This window comes from Rhinolophus ferrumequinum, chromosome 11, assembly GCF_004115265.2.
Source record: "Rhinolophus ferrumequinum isolate MPI-CBG mRhiFer1 chromosome 11, mRhiFer1_v1.p, whole genome shotgun sequence".
Taxonomy (NCBI): domain Eukaryota; kingdom Metazoa; phylum Chordata; class Mammalia; order Chiroptera; family Rhinolophidae; genus Rhinolophus; species Rhinolophus ferrumequinum.
Genome location: NC_046294.1, coordinates 4,834,684 through 4,855,336, shown reverse-complemented (window position 1 = coordinate 4,855,336; position 20,653 = coordinate 4,834,684). Strand labels below are relative to the sequence as shown.

At 58.4% G+C, this 20,653-nt stretch overlaps 3 protein-coding genes across 4 annotated transcripts in view; 1 reads left to right on the top strand and 2 right to left on the bottom strand.

Moving 5' to 3' along the window:
- Positions 1-250, bottom strand: part of CLCF1 (cardiotrophin like cytokine factor 1) — a 10,055-nt gene extending 9,805 nt beyond the window's left edge. Inside the window, exon 1 of the mRNA XM_033119280.1 lies at positions 4-250. Coding sequence (XP_032975171.1) covers positions 4-19 — 16 coding nt within the window. The 5' untranslated portion in view covers positions 20-250. The remainder of the gene's footprint in view (positions 1-3) is intronic.
- The window catches only part of RAD9A (RAD9 checkpoint clamp component A), a 27,595-nt gene extending 9,901 nt beyond the window's left edge, over positions 1-17,694 (top strand). For both annotated transcript variants that reach the window (XM_033119276.1, XM_033119277.1), the window contains 16 exons: positions 1,379-1,517; positions 3,428-3,521; positions 7,907-7,976; positions 9,472-9,616; positions 10,514-10,624; positions 11,304-11,967; positions 12,053-12,123; positions 12,558-12,686; positions 13,063-13,177; positions 13,266-13,365; positions 15,068-15,177; positions 15,273-15,382; positions 15,461-15,525; positions 15,616-15,753; positions 16,468-16,675; positions 16,758-17,694. In XM_033119276.1, the coding sequence (XP_032975167.1) occupies positions 11,934-11,967; positions 12,053-12,123; positions 12,558-12,686; positions 13,063-13,177; positions 13,266-13,365; positions 15,068-15,177; positions 15,273-15,382; positions 15,461-15,525; positions 15,616-15,753; positions 16,468-16,675; positions 16,758-16,853 (1,176 nt within the window). In that variant the 5' untranslated portion in view covers positions 1,379-1,517; positions 3,428-3,521; positions 7,907-7,976; ... (1 more) ...; positions 10,514-10,624; positions 11,304-11,933 and the 3' untranslated portion in view covers positions 16,854-17,694. The remainder of the gene's footprint in view (positions 1-1,378; positions 1,518-3,427; positions 3,522-7,906; positions 7,977-9,471; positions 9,617-10,513; positions 10,625-11,303; positions 11,968-12,052; positions 12,124-12,557; positions 12,687-13,062; positions 13,178-13,265; positions 13,366-15,067; positions 15,178-15,272; positions 15,383-15,460; positions 15,526-15,615; positions 15,754-16,467; positions 16,676-16,757) is intronic.
- Positions 17,469-20,653, bottom strand: PPP1CA (protein phosphatase 1 catalytic subunit alpha). The gene is made up of 7 exons (XM_033119278.1): positions 20,509-20,653; positions 19,860-19,991; positions 19,476-19,706; positions 18,830-18,934; positions 18,205-18,428; positions 17,988-18,122; positions 17,469-17,915 (listed from the first exon to the last, which is right to left on the bottom strand). Exons 1-7 carry the CDS (start codon positions 20,561-20,563, stop codon positions 17,805-17,807), a joined length of 993 nt encoding a protein of 330 aa, XP_032975169.1. The 5' UTR covers positions 20,564-20,653; the 3' UTR covers positions 17,469-17,804.

Genomic DNA, 20,653 nt, shown 5'->3' with positions numbered 1-20,653 from the left:
TACCTGCTCGGAAGTCCATGGGGCTGGGGGCCGGGCCGGCCGGGCGCGGCTCCTCTCCCGGAGGCTGGCGGAGTGGGAGGGCGAGCCGCGGCTCCGGCGAAGCTTTAATAATCCCATCCGCCAGGCCCACTCGCAGGTTTTTTTCGCTCGGTTTCGGATTTTTTTTTTTTCGGTGTGGGACATTCTGCAAACTTTTTTTTTTTTTCTGACGTGTAAAGCTGTAACCACAAATTGTAGCGGCCCTCCCCGGGGTGGGGGGAGGAGGGGGGGAGGAGAGAAGGGAGGGCTTCTGGGGCTCCTCTCCCTCCCACAACACCGAGGGGGGGTGAGGTGAGGCGAGGCTGCGGCGGTACCACCCTGGGCCTCCTGGGGGAGGGGGCAGGGAGGGCATCAGTCCGTCTGCAAACTCCGAGAGTTCTGGGAGGGAGCCGCCCGCTCCTTTTCCTCGCCCTTGGTGTCGGCCTGGGGCACTGCCCGCTGCCCGGCGCGGGTCCCGCTCACACCCTACCTCTGCCTCCTCATCTGTAACCTTCCCCCCCACACCCAGTAAATGCAATGACACATTCTCCCAAATGCCAGCGAGCTGGCCTCCAAGCAAGTGATGGTGTTTTTCCTGCTGCCCTTTGTCTGGGCTGACCGCCCCTCTTGCCTATTGTCCCGCCGCCTGTCCCGTTTCCAAAAGCTGGGGCTCAGTGAGGCGTTCGGCCGGGGCAGGTGACTAACCGCCTCACAATGCCCCCTGCGGGGGAGGAAGAGGGCACCACAGGCCCTCTGCCCGGTTCGCAGGAAAGAAGAAGGCACTTGGCGGAGGGCTTTTCCCTCAAGTTCACAAGGTTCTTCATTCTTCTTCCCAGTGGCTGGGAGAGTGCACACGGGTGGGGGATTTTAATTCATTAATCAGCACGAGGCCCCGGGACCAGTTTCCACACTAGGGCTTCCCCCGTGACTCAGCGAGAATGCTCCCATTGAAGGCGATGGACAGACCCCATTTGTGAAACGCTTCCCCATAAAGACGTTGGCTTCCTCCTGCCTTTGGGGTTTGGGGTTGTTGGTTTTTTCCGGTGGTGGGGTAGGGGTGGTTTGGCTGTGGAGTGCTCTCCTCCTTCCTTCCCTCAGGCCTGGGGGGGAATTGCTGGGCGGGATACCCAGGGGACCCATAAACCTAGACCCTCCAGGTCTCCCTTCCTCTACAGAGGGCTGCCAGGGAGAGTGCAGAGGAAACCGCTCTCATCTGGGGTGGTGCAGAAAGCCCCACTTCCAGACTTTTCTTGGGGCACAGTCATTTGGTCTCCAAGGCTTGAGTGCTCTAGAACAAGCCCAGCAATGAAATCATTTGGTAATGAGTTGTTTTTGTTGTTGTTTCTTTGTTGTTTCAAAGAGGGAGAAGTAGTGGTGGGCCAGATCTGGAAGGTGATTCCTCCGCTACCGCATCAGAGCTGTGCTCCCCATTCCTCCCCTGCCGACCCAGAGAAAGGTGGACATCCTGCCAGCCCTGCCACAGCCCCTCCAGCCTGCAGGTCAGAGCAGGCGGCATGGGCATGACCAGCACTGGGTTCCCAGGGCAGCTCTTCCCTTTTCTGCACTTCTACAACTGGGGTGGGGGGGTGGGGGGGTGGGGAAGAAGTTTGTTTTCAATTACCTCACTGGAGTGGGACAGACTTTGTTGTTGAGTTTTTTTCCCTCTTCTTTTTTTTTTCTTCCTAACTGAGAAAAAGAACTGGGAAAGGGGAGCTGGCCTGGGGTGGGGGGCAGGGGACTTTCTGGGGCATCAGCAACAGCTCTGATGAAACCTGCCTTGGAGGGGCCTTTTTAAAAAGTTCCCCCCCCGCCCCCCCCCGCCCCCCGCCTGAATGCTGGAATTTCAATGACATTCTTGACTGGTGAGCCCAGTGATCTCTGATGCCCATGCCAAGGTCAAGAAGGCAGATAGATGCCCAGTGGGTGATTGACACTGAGGCCAGCCAGGAGGTCCCTGTGCAGCCATTCTGTCAGAGGGAAGGAACCACGGAGGGGAGGGGAGCGTCTCAAGTCCTCCCCTGGTTTGCAGCCTGCTGCTTGTGGAGAGTATCTGTACAGACAATGTGGTTTGGATTTGGCTGAGCCCCCTCAGCACCTTATAAAGCACCTTGCTGAGTCAGGGAGAAAGCAGCCCCACCGCAGGAGGAGGAAGGGGCCAGGAGAGAAAGGGGAAAGGGGGAGAGGGGAGCTGAAGGAGGAGGGTGGGGGCTGAGGGAAGAGGAGGGGGAGAAGAGAAGGGACAGGGCAGGAAAGAGGAGACACAAAGAGGCAAATAAGTGGGTGGGGGTGGGAAGGAGGGGAGGAGGTGGGAGCCCAAGGAGGAAGAGGAGCAGACTGCAGTGTGTGTGTAGGGGGGGCGGGGGGCTTACCATGTGGCCCCTGCCTCCAGCAAGTGTTCACATCAGGAGTCTAGAAAGCTTTGGTTTGCAGGAACCCAGGGCTGCAACTCTGAAATGGGGACCCAGGCCAGGTGGGTACAGGGACAATTGGCTTAACACACAGCCCCTGGGCTTGGTGCCGTGACCCCACAAACAGGGGAAGTCATGTTCTGCCTCTGCTTCTTGTCTGGACTTGCATCCCTACCCTCTCCCCTCACGGGGGTGGGGGGGCAAGTCTCTCCCCTCCCCCTCTTCCCCACTGCCAAAGGGAAAATCAACTCCATCTCCAAGCTGCCAGTGCCCCTCTGCCATGTCTGGGCAAAGGCAGCAGGCTAGGAGCTGCCAATTAGGTTGGGGTGGGGGCTGGAATAAAGACTGTGCTTTTATTCTGCCAAATCCCAAATGGGAGTGGGCTGCTGGGATTGGGGGGAGAAGGAGGGAAGGACAAGCCGAGTAGGAATAGCCCCTCCAGGGTTTCTGTGGGGCAGCAGGGCACAGGTGGCTGCCCTCTGATTTCCAGCTGGGGACCTCAGGAAAGTCCCTGCTCTGCCTGCTGGTGGGGGCAGGGCAGAGGTTAGAGGAGACACCGCCCCCCTGAGTTCCAGATCCATCTGTCCCATGGTGTGTTGTGCAGGCATTTCCTGAGCCCCTGCTGGGTGCTAGGCCCTATAAAGGACCGAGGGAAGAGGAAAACCCACCCCTGCCTTCAAGAATTTCACAGTCTTGTGACAAGGGACACTCATTAAACTGTCTGAGATCAGAGGATGGTGAGGGAAGGAGAGCTCTGGGAGGAGGTGGAGCTTCAGGGTGGAAATGTGGCTGGATGGCCAGAGGGGCAGCGGCAAGGCAACCAAAGGCTGAGGCACCACGGAGGTAGCCCTGGGCATAGTCCGCAGGGCTCCCTGCACTGGGCAGAGGGCCAGGCTGGGAGTCCCAGCGGCAGGCTCCCAATTGACCAGTGTGACCTTGGGACAAACCCATCACTTTTCTGTGGAATGGAATATGACCACCTCTGCCCTCCTGCCCCACAGGACACTGGGAGTGTCAGTGAGCTGAAGAGGAAGACACTGCTTTGCTGCCCGCTGGCCTAGACTCCAGGCTTTACCATCCACGGCTGGGTGGCAGGTAAGGCCCAGGGGTGTGGCTGGGGAGGGGACAGGGCTAGCTGCACCAGGTGATGACTGAGCTGCCCTCCAAGGGGTGGGTGTGAGTCATTGTTGGCTCAAGAACAGGCTAGGGTCCCCCTCTCCCTCCCACCTTCCCCCATAACTGGCATCCCCTCTCCAGATGCCCCAAAACACCACGTTCCAGGCAGCAGCAGAATTGGCATTGGAGGGTCCCTGGCTCCTGCATGTCCTAGATTCCTGCACTAGAGAGGCTTCTGGTCTGGTCCCCTCTGATGGGTGAGCAGGAGTGTGGTGGTGGAGAAGCCCACAGAGATGAGTAAGGACATTCACCAATTCATTCATTCGTTCACCAAATATTCCCGGAGCATCGACTCCATGCCACGTGCCATAGACACAGAAAGAAGACCTAAGGAGCTGTGGGGTAGAGGGAAGGAAGCTGACCGGTGTGCAGGCAGGAGAGCCAGGGATCTGCCATGGCGACTTTGCCAGCCTACTGTACTGCTTGGCGTTTCTCGGTGACGTGTTACTCCCTTGGGCCTCTAGTTTAAATGTACTGAACTCTCACCACGAATCAGGCCCTATACTGAGGCACTATGTGAACAATTTTGTCTCGTTCTTACTATAACCATATAAAATAGGAACTGTTATTTCCCCATTTTCTATGTGAAAAAACTGCAGCTTGGTAAGATGAAGTCACTTGTCTAAGGTCACACAAGCGGTTGAACCAGGACTGGAGCCCAGAACTGTCTGCCATCTATGCCATGCCCTTTTAGCTACACCATGCAGGTGCAAACCTGGGACGGGGCGGGGAGAGGGGGGACACTGAGGCAGGGGACTCTTCAAAGAAGAAGAGGCTGGATGCTGAGAGCGGCTCCAGAGACCGCATTACTTGCCCAGCGCCCCTAGGCTATAAGGTACCTAACCCCGGGCATGCCTGGTCTTTTCAGGACAGTAAGACGTTCCTTGGGACAGAAAAAGGCCCTGTTTGCCTGGAGCAGAGACCTGGGCTCCCCTGCTGACCAACCATCACCCACTATATGAATTGACCGTGTAATGCTGGGCCGCACCCCTATCGCCTTCCTGGGTCAGTGACAGGCGCCACCCCAAGAGTGCTCTAATCCCCTCAGCTAGAGTTGCAGTTTCCAGGAGTGGAGAGTTTGAACCATGGATTGAGCAAAGAACCACCTGCCTGCAGAAACCAGGGCCAGGGGACCCATGCTTCCTGAGGGCCAGACTGTATGGCCTGCACAGGGAGGGCCTAGGGAGGTCCCCTGGGATCCGCCCCTGGGAGGAGTGCCTCGCCACTACCACAGAAGCACAGCCAGTGTGAATGTACAGGCCCGGGGGCCACTGAGGGCAGGAGGGTACGGAAAGGCACAGGTGTGCACTTCCCCTTTCCCTCCACTGGGCAGGAGCCCAGAGGGCCCTGCCTCACCCTGAGTTGGCCATGATGTCAGCGGAAACCCCGGGGCCTCCTCCTACCTCAGCAAGGGCCCTACCCTGCCTTGCGTCCCCCACCCATACCTGGACCAGCTCAGGCCTCCCGGAGGACACCGCACCCAACTGCCTCCTCGTGAAGCCAAGAGGAACCCGGCCCTGCTGGTGGCCACTCTCTGCCCTAGCAGGGCTTGTGCTGCCAGTCTGCAAAAATAGTGGGGTGGTGGGTGTGTGAGGAGGACGGGGCAAAGGGACACCCCCGGTGCTCAACTCCTCCCTTGCCCGCCTGGAGCTTTCCCTGCGTTCTCCCAGGATGTTCCATTGCCCTGGCCAACCCATGCCTCGGGCTCCGTGACTCCGTCTCCCCTGGCAGAGGAGTGGGGTTACCTCTCCCTGGGCTGGAAGATCGTTATCCTGCCCTGCTGAGTCACTGCCGGCTCCTCCCGCTCTGTACCCTCCCTCCCCACGCTGCCTCCCTTCAGGCTTCTCGGGGCTTCCTCCAGACTGGGCTTCTCAGGGGCTGGGGTCAGAGGACACAGCACCTCCCTGGGGCCATCCCCTGTGGCAGAGATGGGAGTCCCACCCCCAGTGCCTGCGCTGATGGGAGAGTGACACTGGTGAGGGGGACCGCTCCCCTTTTACTAGGTGTGTGACTTTGGACAAGTCACTTGACCCCTCTGCACCTCAGTTTTCTCTTGAATAAAACAGGGGTGATGCTAATGGAACTTTCCTCAGAGTAAGGGACAATTGAGTTAATACAAGACCAGTCTCTGGCACGTCACTCAATGATGTTAAATAGGATTATCCTGTTTCCCCGAAAATAAGACCTAGCCGGACAATCAACTCTAATGCGTCTTTTGGAGCAAAAATTAATATAAAACCCATATAAGACCGGGTCTTATGTTAATTTTTGCTCCAAAGACGCATTAGAGCTGATTGTCCGGCTAGGTCTTATTTTGGGGAAACCCGGTATGATCTGCCTCATATGCCCTGTCCTCCTGCCTCTGCTAGTGATGCCACCTGCCCCTTGCAAGCCCCCATGTCTACGTGTCTGCACCTTCTCTGTTCTTTTGACCCTCTCTTCCTGGAGACTGTTCCCGTCACCCCCACTCTGATTCCCCATACAGGGCACAGACACAGAACTCTAGAGAGTTCTAGAATTGTGCCATTGCTCAACTCCCAACGATGAGTGATTCTTGAGCATTCGACTTGGCATCCCAGACAGCCTCCCAGAGGGGTTCAGTGTGTTGGAGGAGGAAGGGAGACACTCCGGGTACAGTGAGCTCGGAAGGGATGAGAGGGACCCGCCCGTCCTGGCTGTGCCGGGTGCCAGCCCCATTCTGGGTTTTCGGGCCCGTCTGTTTGCCAGACGTGGGCGGTTTGGGTCTCTGAGGAGCTCACCCCTCCCAGCCCCAAAGGCACCTACCTTTCTGAGGTCACCTTGTGGCCCTCAACAGAGTGCTCTGAGCACACGTCAGTTTCAGCCATGTCCTGCTACAAAATTTGTTAAATGGACTCAAGAACTCAAGGTGTACAAAGGACTGTGCTATAGAGAATGGAGAGGTCAGCAGAAGGAAATGTCAGGGGAGAATTTGAGTGGAAAACATGCGAAAGCCACACCTGGCCTGGTACTAGTTCCGGGGCTGGGGAAGACCTGGCACCCAGAACTCTGGGGTCCAGCTGGCCCCCAGAACTTTTGGAAGCACCTTCTCTATGTGCCCCACGGAATCATGTGGACCTGTAGAGACCCACGCCTGCCAGCCAGGGGCTCAGCCGTCCCCTGGGACAGAGGGCAAGATGGCCCCAGAGCCGCCCTGCTGTTAATTAGTGGCCTTCCCCCTGCCCTGCCCCCAGTTTCCTGAAGTCTGTACCCCCTGCCCCCCCCCACACTGTAGTAAACTCATCTCAGCCCCTCCCTCCTCGCGTGTCTAGCACAGCGTGGGCACCGAGCTGGGACCGAGCTGGGACCGAGGGGCGCTTGCTCGCCCTATGGAGGCCAAGTCGCCTGGCTCTATTCTGGGAGCTGGGACTGGACACGGTGTCTGTCTCCCTCTGCTGGTCCCTTAGGGGACAGCTCGGCCAGGACGCTTTACCAGAGTTGTTGGTGCTCTTATCTCCCCAAACAACGGATGGCAAGTGTTAGGGGTCGGGGGGGTTGAGGCAGCAACCCGTGGACTCAGGCTGCAGCCTGCAGGAACACTGCCGCTGCCCCCTGGGGTTCCTGTGGCCTGAAGTCTGCTGCCAACTGGGTCCCATGGGGAGCTCTTAGGGAGGCCAGGTTGCCGCCCTGGGGCCTTCCCACAGGCCAGCAAGCCCCAAACAGCTTCCTTCCCCTTCTAACCCATGAACGGAGCTGTCATCCATGGATTTATCTAAACCTTTTGTGAAGCTATTTATATTCCCAGCTGAGACCACAGCTTGGGGTAATGAGTTCCATCGGTATCCTCCCCTGCTGGGTGAAGCACGCTGCCTTTGATTTGTCCTAAACTTACCTCACGTGCGCTCCAAGGGGGCCCTGTAACTCCAGCGCGCTGGGGTTTTGGTGAACAAGACTGCGCTTCCCCCTTCCCGTCCCCGCTGTGGATTTACAAAGTCCCATCCCACCTCCCCTCCGCCTCCCACCCTGCAAACTGGAGACCTGGTCTCATCTGTGTGCCGTGCCTGGTAGTGCGGGGAGTCACTGCCTCAGGCCAGCCTCCGGCAGCTTGAGGACAGAGCACTCACATTCTCCTAACCAGGCAGAGGGCACAGAGGGTGCAGAATCAAGGGGCAGACTCAGGGCAACAGCTGACTCCCGAGTCCTCTCAGTCCCTGTCCCCACCAACCCCCACCCCGGCTTTGCTCTGATCCTGGGTGGGGGGTGGATTTCCTCCCCCCTTCCTAGTGTGGATTCGCCCTGGCTTCCTCGACAATGATGACTTATTTTGTTCTTGGTTCTGACCCTAGAATGCTGTGAGGGTGCACTCAAGATGGAGGCGGTCGGACAGCAGTAATCGTCCTAGCAACACGACAGAGTGTATGTACTCAGAGCTTTGTAAGCATTGACTAAATCAATCCTCCAACAGCCCTTTCAGGTGGGGACCGTTATTACCCTCCCCCCATTTACAGATAAGGAAACAGGCTGAGAATATAAGCAATGTATGCATTTGCACACAACCTGAAAGGGATGGACCCAGGGCTCCGACCTAGGTGGGCTGGTGCCTAGAACCCCATGGTCCACCTCAACAGACAACCTGGGTTCAAGTCCTGTAAGCTCTCTGAATCCTATGTCATTCAACATCCTATGTGCCGAGCCTGCTCTGGTTGCTGGAAGCCATGCCGGAAACAAGAAAGGCCCAGGCAGGGCTTGCCTACGGGCGCTGCCGGCACCAAGTGTGCCGCCAAGTTACAGTGGACAAGTACTGCCCTGCCAGCTCAGCCCCAGCAGCTCAGAGCAGCCTTGCCCTCTTGGTTACCCCAGAGTAACCACAGATACCATCTTCTGTGTGCACAGCCCAGCCAACTTCCATCAGAGCCTTGGCACAGGCCGGACCCCCTAGTCTCTCTCCCCAGTGGAGTGTGGAAGCCCAGGAGAGGAGGAGTTTGTGTCCTGTACTCTCTCCCAAACTTAGAAAAGCATGTCTAATATGTGTTCAATGAATGAATTACTAAGCTCTGGGGATTCCTGCGACTTCACACCTAACCAGTTGGGTGAGATGTGAAGAAATTTCCTGACAGATAATATTTGAAAAGTTTGAAATGGTAACCACGTTCCTCTGCCCCCCCATTCCCACATATTTACATACTTACGTACTTCTAGGAGGCCACCTTTAATGTGGGGTACGGTGAAGACTCTAAGAATCTGGGGTTTGAAACGATCCTGAGAAAGTATCTCATCCAACCCCCTTATTTGATCAAGGAGGAAACTGAGGCCCAGAGAAGGCCTTGACTTGCTTGAGGCTATCTGTGAAGAGGACGGGAACCCCCCCAAGGCCTCCCGACTTCTGGCACAGACCCAATCATCTGCATCCCTATCCCCACCCCCTGCCCAACACAAAGGTGTCCTTCGAGGCCCTCCCACGTGCATCCTCCCTTTGGGGCCCAAGAGGAGTTAGTGGCTGTGCCAACGGCAAACCTGGAGAGGCCACTTGGCCTCTGACTGGAGAACTCCTTTCCAGCCCCACAGCCTGGGGGAAGCAATACGGCCAATTACAGCTGCTCTCTCGAGTTGTGGCCAGATGAGGCACAGGGAAGCCAGAGGGACCTCGGTGAGCATCTCATGCCACCGACAGCTGCAGAGACAGGGAGGAACTTGCAAAAAGTCACATAGCAAGTCCATATTGAAGCACACACTAAAAATCCAGGCCTCCTGACTCCCAGCTCGAGGCTTCTTTCCAGGGTCTGAACCCTTGAGAAGGGCTGGGTGATTCTGACTTTTGACGTGTGTGTGTGTGTGTGTGTGTGTGTGTGTGTGTGTGTGTCTGAAGAAAGACTCATTAAAAGTCCTAAAGAATCTATCTCCCTCTCCCCAGGCCCTTGCTCCAAAGACCTCAAGGCCACAGGACCCTATAGCCCATAGGGATCAGGGACAGACATGACTGCGGTTATTCACAGCTGCCCCTCCTGGCCTTCCAGGGAGCTCTGACGTCTGGCTCCTGTTCCAGTTGGGCTGCTCAGGTAATGGGGCAGAGCTAGAGAAGCTGTGAGGCTACGCCGCCTTACACTGGTGTACAAGAGGAAGAGGCCCAGCCAGGAGGAAAGTAAGGAAGAGAAGACTGTGCTAGGTTCTTTTGTTCCTCTGACAGAATGTGGGGGGCAGCTCTTGTCCAGGGAAGGGAGGAGCTGTGGGTACAGGGCTGGAAGTCAGATTTGTTCCTTTCACCACAACATGTGCTAAGAGTGACTCAGAGGCAGCTCAGCTTCACACATTTTCCACTGAACACGTATTTATTGATCACCTACTGAGGGCCAGGCCCTCTGTGAGGCACAGGAGTACAGCAACAAACAAAACAGACGTGGTCCCTGAGCTCACGGGGCTGACTGACATACCAGTGGGGAAGACGACCGTTAAATAAATTCACACACACGTGTGGAATAATGTTGAGTTGTGCCAAGTGCTGTTGGATAACCCAGAGCAAGGGCTTAGCTAGAGAGTAGGTGGAGACGGGGAAGAGAAGCCCAATCGAGGATGGGCAACTGAAGCTGAGCCCTAGGAAGAGAAGGAGCCAGCTTGTGAGAAGGGGCAAGAGCAGTCCAAGTGATGGGAACAGCCCAGGCAGAGAGCCCGAGGTGGAAAAGGGTGTGGTGGGTTCAGAGAACTGATGGGCTAGCTGGCTGCAGAGGAAGGCCAGAGGCGGGGGAAGACGGCTGGGGCCAGCTCCTGCAGGCTCCGGGTAAGCTGTTGGGCTTTTATGGCACATGTGGTAGTTGGCAACCACTGGAAGGTCTAAACAAGGGAGAGGCGTGACATGATCAACATTATTAGGAAGGTCACTTTGGCGCTGTATGGACAGTGGACTGGAGGAGACAGGCTGGAGGCAGGGGACCACTCAGAGAGCTCCTACCATCATCCAGGTGAGAGATGACGGTGGCCTGAGCCAGGATGGCCCTGGAGATGGAAAAGGAAGCCAAAGCTGTCATCTGTTTGGGAGGTGGAGCAGTTAGGACTTGCCGAAGAACTGTATAGTATGTGGGGTGAGGAGAGGGTGGGTCAAAGATGACTCCCTAAATTTAGCTCAGCTTACTGACCTAAATGCCTGGGTAGAGGTGGTACCCCCTTTATACTGATCCCCGTGGAAGGCAAGAATAACCTCCCCAGCACTCTAAGGAAGCCTGGCGAGGGAAGGGAGCTGAGGGCAAGGAGAGGGAGAAACAGTGGGGTCCAGAATTGCAGGCCAGGAACTGCAGAGCGAGGGGCCTGCAGACAAATATATCCTCCTCACTGCAGACAGTACCAGGGGTGCAAGGCCCACCCCGCCCCAAAGGAACGCAGGAAGGCCCAGGGTCCTTCAAAACACCACAGAACTTTGATGCTGCCGGCAACTAGAGGTCAGCGAGTTCCCCCAGGATTTCCCTTCCACATTACACACACTACACTGCAGGGCCAGGGTAGACCTCCCTGGCGGATGAACCCCCCCCCCCTTTATACAGTCCAGTGGTCTGTTTAAAATGACCACATAAGCACGATTGTACTCTCGTAAAACGTGTCCAGTGCTTCTCATAGTGTCCCCTGTCATGTGGCAGCCCCCAGCCCCTGCGAGGCTCACAGACCACTTACCTCCCCACAGGGCAAAGCCCCACGCACCGCTAAGCCTTTCCTCTCGCTTTCCCCTGCTAGGTACACCCTTCCACCCCTTTCTACCAGGAGAATCTTCTGTTCATCGATCAATGAAAGATCCTCGGAACCAGAATGAACAGCCCCCTCCCACCCCCGGATCCTGCCGCAATTGCTTTCATCTCCTATCGCCCGGGTGGTTGCCGCCAGTGTCCGAGACCCGGCCCGGATTGGGCGCGGACGGTCTCGCTTCGACCCCGTATCCCCGACAGACACCCAGGAAATCCGTACTAAATTAGTGACCCTGGGACCGCGTATTCTGTGCTCCTCGCGCTAAGGTGCGCAGCCACCTTGAGTCCCGCCGAGCGGCCCGGCTAGGGAGGGGCGACAGGGGGCGGGGGTGGGCTGGCGCGGGAGAAGCCACCAACCAGGCCCACCCCGCTCACGTGACCGGGGCCCGTCCCCAGAACGGACTTCGTCACGTGACTGCGGAGCCGGCGAACGTTTTTCTCACGTGACGGAGGCGCGGGTGTGTGGACCAATGAGGGGGCGGGGGCGGGGCTGGCGGGGGCGGTGCGCGCGAAGGAAGCCCCGGGCCTCCGCCGCGGGGGAAACCTGGAGGGGAGCCGCGAGCCGTGACCCGGTTGGGGGCCCGCCGCCGGCCAGCCGCCAGTCTTACCCCGGTCGCAGGCCAGGCCCGGCCTCCGTGCTCGGGGCAGAATGAAGTGTCTAGTCACGGGCGGCAACGTGAAGGGTGAGCTGGCATTAGCCGGGGGGCGGGGGCACGTGGGACGGCCCGAGGCGCCGGACTACCCACCGATTTTCCTCTCCCTTTGCAGTGCTCGGCAAGGCGGTCCACTCTCTATCCCGTATCGGGGACGAGCTCTACCTGGAGCCCCTGGAAGACGGGGTGAGGGACTGGGACATGTGGGTGGGTGGGATTCCAACAGGGAGCCCTGGTTTGGGCTTGAGTCTCGTCTCCACCCGGCAGGATGCCCGTGGACAGATTTGTCAGCCGAGTTTCAGTTTCTAACTCCCCAGTGCTGCGGCGTCAGTTTGGGCTCTGTCATCGTCCCAGGCCTGTGTGTGAATTGAGAGCAGTTGCCCTCCCTGGAGTGCCTGGTGGCGGGTGGGGGGTGACTAGGGAAAAAGTGTGCTGACAGCGGTGTAGGGCCCGTGGCTGTGGGAGCAGTGCTGAGGCCAACTCAGCGAAGGCTTCGTGGAGAGAGGGAGGGTTTCAACAGGTGATGGAGGTGGAGGCCATCAGGGCAAGAGCAGGCCAAAGGACTGGGCCTGTCGCTGCCCCTAACTTCATCATCCCTCTCCCTGCTTTTCCTGGCCCAGCTCTCTCTCCGGACTGTGAACTCCTCTCGCTCCGCCTATGCCTGCTTCCTCTTTGCCCCACTCTTCTTCCAGCTGTACCAGGCGGCCACCCCTGGTCAGGACCCACTGCGCTGTAAGATCCTGATGAAGGTGAGGCCCTTCCCTCAGGAGCCGCACTGTACCCCTCCAGGAACCTCTGCCAGCAGTGTCTCTGCTCAGGGGCGCTCAGATGCTACCTGGGGGGAGAGGTGTGTGCAGGAGCGATCCAGTGCAGTGCAGTGAGAGGCATAGTGAAGACATCCCTGGAGGGAATGGCAGCCGTGGAGAGGGTGATTGATCCTGCCAGGGACCTGGAGTGTGGTGACATTCCAGATTGGCAACAGCATGATCAAAGGCCTAGAAGTGTGTAAATGTCCAATAGGTTGTGGGAGCTCCTTTCCTGCCCACGATGGGCCAGGGCCTACAGGGGACATGAGAGCTGGTCGGTGGACGTGCAGTGCTGGCCTGATGTTTTCCCCCTACTCAGTCGTTCCTGTCCGTCTTCCGCTCGCTGGTGATGCTGGAGAAGACAGTGGAGAAATGCTGCATCTCCCTAAATGGCAGGAGCAGCCTCCTGGTGGTCCAGCTGCACTGCAAATACGGTGAGTGGGCAGCTGGCCAGCTAGGGAATCCCCGAGGTGTGGGGGTGGAGGTTGGTGACGCCCACTGAGACCCTGTCTGCCCATCCAGGGGTGAGGAAGACTCACAACCTGTCCTTCCAGGACTGCGAGTCCCTGCAGGCTGTCTTTGACCCAGCCTCGTGCGCCCACATGCTCCGGGCCCCAGCAAAGTAAGTATACTCCCTGCCCTAAAGCTGAGCCCTAGGTCCCTGTCTTCCCTCTTTGGGGCCTCATGAGTCAATTAAAGAAGGCACCTCTACCGGTTTCCCTACAGGTGTCTGTGACCCTCAGCGTTCACCCAGCCTAGTCTGCTCTCAAATTCTTGTCTGGCCCTTTAAGGGCAGAGGCTAAGTGGAAGAGGGGCAGGGTGCTCCCTTGCCCTGTGTTGTTCCTCAATGTCTTCAGGAGCCTGTATTCTCCACCTCAAGGTTCCAGCTTGGCTTTCTGGCCAGTCAGACTCATTCTGAGCTCTCTTCTAGAGTACAGGTCTCTGGGCTGAGCAGCCTTGGACGTCCAAGCTTTGTGGCTGAGGGGCTCAAAGCCCTTTTTTAGCTCAGTCATCCTTCTGGGGGTGTTCCCCATTCAAGGGTAGCCTCTTTCTCTGGCTATCCAGGCTCTAGCCTTGAGGAGTCCCCAGGCCAAGGCAGGAGGCTGGGTGGAGAGGCTGTCATCCAGGAGGGCTGCCTGAACAAGCAGCTGTGGGGCTGGAGCCGTTCTGGGCAATCTGAGCACGCAGGGGCTGTGCCCGGCCTGGAGCTGGGGACTCCAGAGGCACCGGTCCCTGGAGAAGACCAGCGCAGAGGCCAAGTGGCTCCCCTCGTGCCCTTGCTGGCCGCTCTCGGCATTGGAGTAGCCCAAGGTCTTGTTCATTTCTTTTGATAGCCATAGGACATGGTAACTTGAAGGTCCCTTTCGGTCCCAACAGTGGTTTTCTGAGTTTTGTTGATAGCGCTGCTCACGTGTCCTTTGGGTAGAAAAAGGGAAGGCTATCACCTCTGGTTTGGATTTTGAAGCTATTTCTCTTTTTTTTTAAGATTTTATTGGGGAAGGGGAACAGGACTTTATTGGGGGAACAGTGTGTACTTCCAGGCCTGTTTTCCAAGTCAAGTTGTTGTCCTTTCAATCTTAGTTGTGGAGGGTGCCGTTCAGCTTCAAGTTGTTGTCCTTTCAGTCTTAGTTGTGTCGGGCGCAGCTCAGCTCCAGGTCCAGTTGCCGTTTTCTAGTTGCAGGGGGCACAGCCCACCATCCCTTGCGGGACTCGAGGAATTGAACTGGCAACCTTGTGGTTGAGAGCCCACTGGCCCATGTGGGAATCGAACCGGCAGCCTTCGGAGTTAGGAGCATGGAGCTCCAACTGCCTGAGCCACCGGGCCGGCCCCTATTTCTCTTTTTTTATATAATGAACAATCATTTCTCTTTTTCTTATAGACAATTTCAAATATATATAAAGGCAGATGGCAGTTCCTGCCCAATCATCTTGAAGCAAATTCTAGATGTTATTTCATTTGTAAATATGTATCACCGTATATCCCTGACAGGCCGACTTTACAGGGACAGCACGACTTTACAGGGACAGCACGGGACTAGTTGGTGCAGTGCAAACAGCCCATCCTTCCTGCTGCCTTCTCTGGGCTCTGCTTGTCTTCCCTGTCCCTTGCAGTGGACGGCTCTCCCACCGCAGCCTGGAAGCTTTTGATGGCGCAGGGACCTTGTCTTGCCCACCCTGACCTCCTTCCCCGGGGCATGCTAGGCCTGGCCCATGGCAGTTCCCCTTCAATGCCGGTGCACATGTCACTGCCCTGCCTCAGGTCCTCTGAGCAAAGCCACTGGGCGAGGTTGAGCCTTGAGTATAATGCTGTGCCCTCCCCACAGGGTTCTGGGGGAGGCTATTCTGCCCTTCCCCCTTGCACTGGCCGAAGTGACTCTGGGCATTGGCCGTGGCCACAGGGTCATCCTGCGCAGCTACCAGGAGGAAGAGGCAGGTGAGGGTGCTGGACGTTGCCTGGGATGGGGAGCAGAGCTGGGGTGCGAGGGGGTGGGATTCATGGGCCCAGGTTCATCCTATTCCTGCCCTCAGACAGCACCGTCAAAGCCATGGTGACCGAGATGAGCATCGGGGCGGAAGATTTCCAGCAGTTGCAGGCCCAAGAAGGCGTGGCCATCACTTTCTGCCTTAAAGAATTCCGGGTGAGCTTCCTTCCGTGCCCTCACCACCCTGTCCTCCCTGCCCTGCCCTGGGCGTCACTGCTGTCTCTCCCCTCCTAGGGGCTCCTGAGCTTCGCAGAATCAGCAAACTTGTCTCTTAGCATTCACTTCGATGCTCCAGGCAGGTAATTCCCAGCCTCAGGACAGGGAGGGGAGGGCTCGGGGGTGCCAGGAGCCAGAGGGCCCTGACCTCGTCCGGGCCCGTCACCTGCCAGGCCAGCCATCTTCACCATCACGGACTCTCTGCTGGACGCCCACTTTGTCCTGGCCACACTCTCGGAGCCGTCCCTGAACTCCCAGGACCTGCGTTCCCCAGAGCTCTGCCGGCAGGCGCCTCAGCTCCAGGCTCACAGGTGAGGGTTCCCGTCGACCCCCTCCTTCCTCCTCACCTCTGCATCCTGGCCTGAGCCTGCTGCTTCCAGCTTTTGGACCTCTCCCCTCCTCCCCGCACAGACACTTCCTGTAGGCCCCAGTCCCACACACTCAGCCTTCCTGGTCAGCTGTGCTAGATCCCTCCCACCCAGGGAAGTGTCCCCAAGGTTGGGCTCGCTTCCTTCTCTGGCTGAGGCCTCCCCTCTGAGCCTCCTCCCAGGCCAATGAGGGAAAGGGGGTTGCTGGAGGCAGAGGGCTGCCTGGGGTGGGAAGCAGGTGGCTGCAAGGGCAGGTGGGTTGGGGAGGATGGGCCCAGTGTAGTTTAAGCAGAGGAAGTTTGGTCTGGCCCCCCGCCCAGTAGGTCCCTGGGCTCCAGTGCTCTCCAGCTCCTATCCCTTGGGAAGGTGGGGGCGCAGGCCCCTCCCCCACCTGAGCTAAACTGGCCCCAAGGATGCCTCCCTCAGGCCCCTACCTGAACTCTGATCGAATGATTCTAGGCCCACCCCCTCCAGAAGCCACCACGTAACCCTGTATCCTCTCTCCTCCAACCAAATAGGAAGTAGTACAAAAGAAAACTAAGAGACCACCAGTGGTCACGAGGCCCCCACAGGCCCCGCCCCCCAGTCTTCCAAGGTGGCTCTGCCTCTGTACCCCGTCTTCTTTCTCTGTTTCTCACTGACACTGTCTACTTGTAGCACATGCCACCTGGACGACTTTGCCAATGACGACATTGACTCTTACATGATCGCCATGGAAACCACGGTGGGCAGCGAGGGTTCACGGACACTCCCCTCCATTTCCCTCTCACCCGGCCTCCAGCCCCACTGTAACTCTGGCCCCCAATCGGAGGAAGAAGATGAAGCTGAGCCCAGTACAGTACCTGGGACCCCCCCACCAAAGAAGGTAGGGTCTGAATGTGGAGGCAGGAAATGGGAGGCCAGGCGGGAGCAGCCCCCAGAACTCACTCAGCTTCCTATTATTCCAGTTCCGGTCACTGTTCTTTGGCTCCATCCTGGCCCCGGCACACTCGCCCCAGGGCCCCAGCCCTGTGCTGGCTGAAGACAGTGAGGGTGAAGGCTGAACTGAGAACCGTCTGTGTCCACAGGCCCTGGAGGAGTTGAAGCACAGCCTCCCCCTTCTCCCAGCACCAGCCAGGGGCAGGGCTGGGTCTCCACTTGAGCAGGTGGGAAAGGTGGGCTGTGTTGGAGCTGAGCCAGCTGGAACTGCTACATCCCCAGGCCCCAGCTGGTTAGTGGTAACTGGCCTGTGTCCTGTCATCTCCCCCCGACACCAAGCAATCATGTCGACGTCCAGGCTTGCTGCTGAGGGGAAGGCCACCTGATGGGAGGTCCCTCACCTCTTACTCCAACCATGTGGCCAGGGCTGGACGCCCACCTCCCCCAAGGGAAAAAAAAATCACAGTGGGGCTGCTGGCCCCTCTGATCCACCTCCTCTACCAATCATGCCATCTCACCCTCAAATCCTGGGCACACCTCTGGGATCCCCTGTGGCTAACAGCCTGTTGTTCTTGCTTTCTCAATACTCTCTGGCCCTGGCTTGGAATTCTAGAAGCCCCTATGACCTTAACGTGTGGCTGGGGTTGCCCTGGCTGAGGCCCCATGCCCGGCAAGCCTGCCCTCCCTGGGCAAAAGGACGCCAGGCCCAGTGTTTGGGACACGGGAGACAGAGGCCAGGGTGAGAATCCAGCTTTGACCTTTATTCAAGAGACCAGATGGGTTGCCCAGGATCCGGCTGCCAGCCCTGAGGCCAAGCAAGGCTGGAGACCCACAACCTGGCCCTGCTTTGCCCTGAGCTGCAGCCTCAGCCCCAGGATCCTGCTTGCAGCCACCGAGGCACAGGCAGGGGGAGCCCTGGGGGATTGGACGCTGCTACTGATTCATTAAAAAAAAAAGAAAAATACACCAAGGCTCCGTGTTCCCTTGATGGGTAGGCCCAGGGGCCAGTGTGACCCCCACGGCTGTGAGATTGCTGCACAGTCCACCCTCGGGGGCAGACAGCGGGCACCCACAGGCTATTTCTTGGCTTTGGCGGAGTTGCGGGGTGGGGTGATGGGCCGGCCGCCAGGGTTCAGGCCACTGAACTGCCCATATTTCCCCTTGTTCTTGTCGGCGGGCTTGAGGATCTAAGAGAGAGAACTGGTCAGGCTCACGGGGCTGAGCCATGGGCCACCAGCCCCTTCCTTCCCCACCCCTACCTGGAAGGAGCACATGAGCGTCTCGTCCACACTCATCATGGCGCCTGCATTGTCAAACTCGCCACAGTAGTTGGGAGCTGAGAAGAGTGTCACCAGCTGCCGCTTGGCAAAGAACTCATAGCCATCTTCTACGACCTGGATGAGGACGGGGCAGTTAGTTCAGCAGGTGCTGGCTGCCCAGGCCCCACTCCCACCCAGACCAGAGCTCCCAGCCCACCTGGTGTGCCCGGCAGATGAGGTCCAAGTCGTGCTTGTGCAGGAACTTGGCCACCACCTCAGCCCCGAAGGTAAAGGAGACACCACGGTCGTTCTCGCCCCAGCCCTGCACATCCTTGTCAGGGTCAGACCACAGCAGGTCACATAACAGCCCCTGGTCAGGCACATCTGTGGGCCGCATGATACGCCTAATCTGCTCCATAGACTGCAGATCCGGGGAGAGACCTGAGGGACACGGGGCAGGTCACTTCCTCAAACAAGCCTCAAAACAAGGGCCACCCTCCTCCAGAAAGTCTTGACCAATTAGCTTCTGCCTCCCCCCACTACCACCTGGCCCTCTCCTGGACTCCTGGAAGCCCAGGTCGGCAGAACTCACCGCCTTAGCCTGTTTAAGTCCCTGCCCTCTAGGAGCGCAGAGCTCCCTAGAGAAAGGAAACTTCTAAGTTCCACGCACAATGCTGAGGCCACAACAGCAGAGAGTACAGCCTAACACTGGCGAGGGGGGACATCCAAGCCCAGACCCCAGGGAAAGCTGTTCCAGGTGACTGGGAACACGTCCTCCAGCAAACAGCCTCATCCCGAGGTCCCCAGGGATGTGGCTGGGCTTTTCCCAGAGCCGTCCTCACCTCCATGGCAGCAAAAGATCTTCTCGTCCACAATGGCCGCGATGGGCAGGCAGTTGAAGCAGTCGGTGAAGGTTTTCCAGAGTTTAATGTTGTAGCGTCTCTTGCCTGCCCAGAGGAAGGAGATGGCTTGTGAGGCGGCCTGTCCATCCAACCCACAACAGGGTTGTGGGCCCCCCAAGGCCTCCCAGACACAGCTGGGAGAGGAGCGTGAAACGCAAGGGAAACCCACTGCCTACCAGCTTTCCAGGAGGAACCCCCGAGTTCCAATCCGGAACGTCAGGGTTGGCACCCACCTCCACCCTGTGAGCGGGGCCAGGCCAAGACCAGATCTGGTTAATCTCAGCTTCTGGCCAGCAGAGTCCAGGCCACATAGGCATCCTAAGTGCTTAAGTAACGGATGTGCGAGAGGGAATGTTACCAGACAGGACCCTGTATTACACTGTGGTCGGCCCTTCCTGAGGGCCAGGCCCCATGGCAGCAGAGCAGGAGGGCAGTCGGGCAGGGCCCTGCCTTCCCCACACTCACAGTCTAGCAGGTTATCTGTCAGATGCCGATACTCCTACCACCAAGTCAACGCAAGGGTCCCACCAAACAGTGGGGAGAGAACTTCAGGCCTCTGGCAGCCCCAGGCACGCAGCCCACTCACACTCATCATAGAAGCCGTAGATGCGGTTGATGCTGGCACACTCGTGGTTCCCACGGAGCAGGAAGAAGTTTTCGGGGTACTTGATCTTATAGGCCAGCAGCAGGCAGATGGTCTCCAGCGACTGCTTGCCCCGGTCCACGTAGTCCCCCAGGAAGAGGTAGTTGCTCTCTGGAGGGAAGCCACCATACTCAAACAGCCTTAGAAGATCATAGTACTGGCCATGGATGTCACCTGTGACCCAGGGAAGCAGGTCAGCACTAGGTGCGGGATCTAGACTTGAACCCAGGGCCAGGGTGGGCTCAAGAGAAGAGGGATCCAGGGGTTGGGCGGAGGGGGGGGCGAGGACACCTTCAGGAAGCAAAAGGGCCTGGGCAGGGGTCTCACCGCAGATTTTGAGGGGTGCCTCCAGCTCCAAAAGAATGGGCTGGCTCAGGAAAATCTCCCGGGATTTGAGGCACAGACCACGGATCTCATTCTCTGTCAACTGTACATTCTTGCCAGGCCGCGAACCCTGCACTGGAGGCGGAATGGAGCGTCAGGACCCTGGTTCCTCAGACAGGAGGGTGGGCGGCACAGGTGCCCCATGGGCACTTCTAGCGGCGCCTGGGCCTCCTGGGCCCCTCCTTGCCCCGGGAAGCTGTTGCTGCTTAGCCTGCCAGGACGGGACCCCAACTACCCTTAAGGTGCTCGAGGGGATTGCTGTGCGCAAGGGCCGAAACCCCCCAACGCAGGACCCCTTTCCGGGGGTGGGGGGGACAGGCTTCTTAGATTTTTCCCTCACCCCAAGAGCCCAGGCCAACTGGTGCGTCCCCGGTCCAGAGGAGGGGGCTGCTCCCCGTGCCCGAAGGGCCCCAGACGCCCCCAAGGTGCGCCGCCAGTGGGGGGGCGGCTGCGGCCGCGGAACCTCGCGGCCCGTCCCCGCCCAGTCTAAGCTAGCCCTGGGAGGGGCAGGCCCGCCCGCGCGCAACTTCCGGGCCGAGCCGGGCCGGGGGTTAGGGCGAGGCGGACGCTGACCTCCCACACCCCAGCCAACCTTCCAGTAGGCGCCCGATGATAGAGTCCAGATTGAGCTTCTCGCTGTCGGACATGGCGGCTCTGCCGCTCCGGCCCAGCAGCTCCGGGCCAGCTCCTGCCTCCCGCCCTCCGATGCCTCCTTCCGGCCTGTCGCTCCTTCCGCC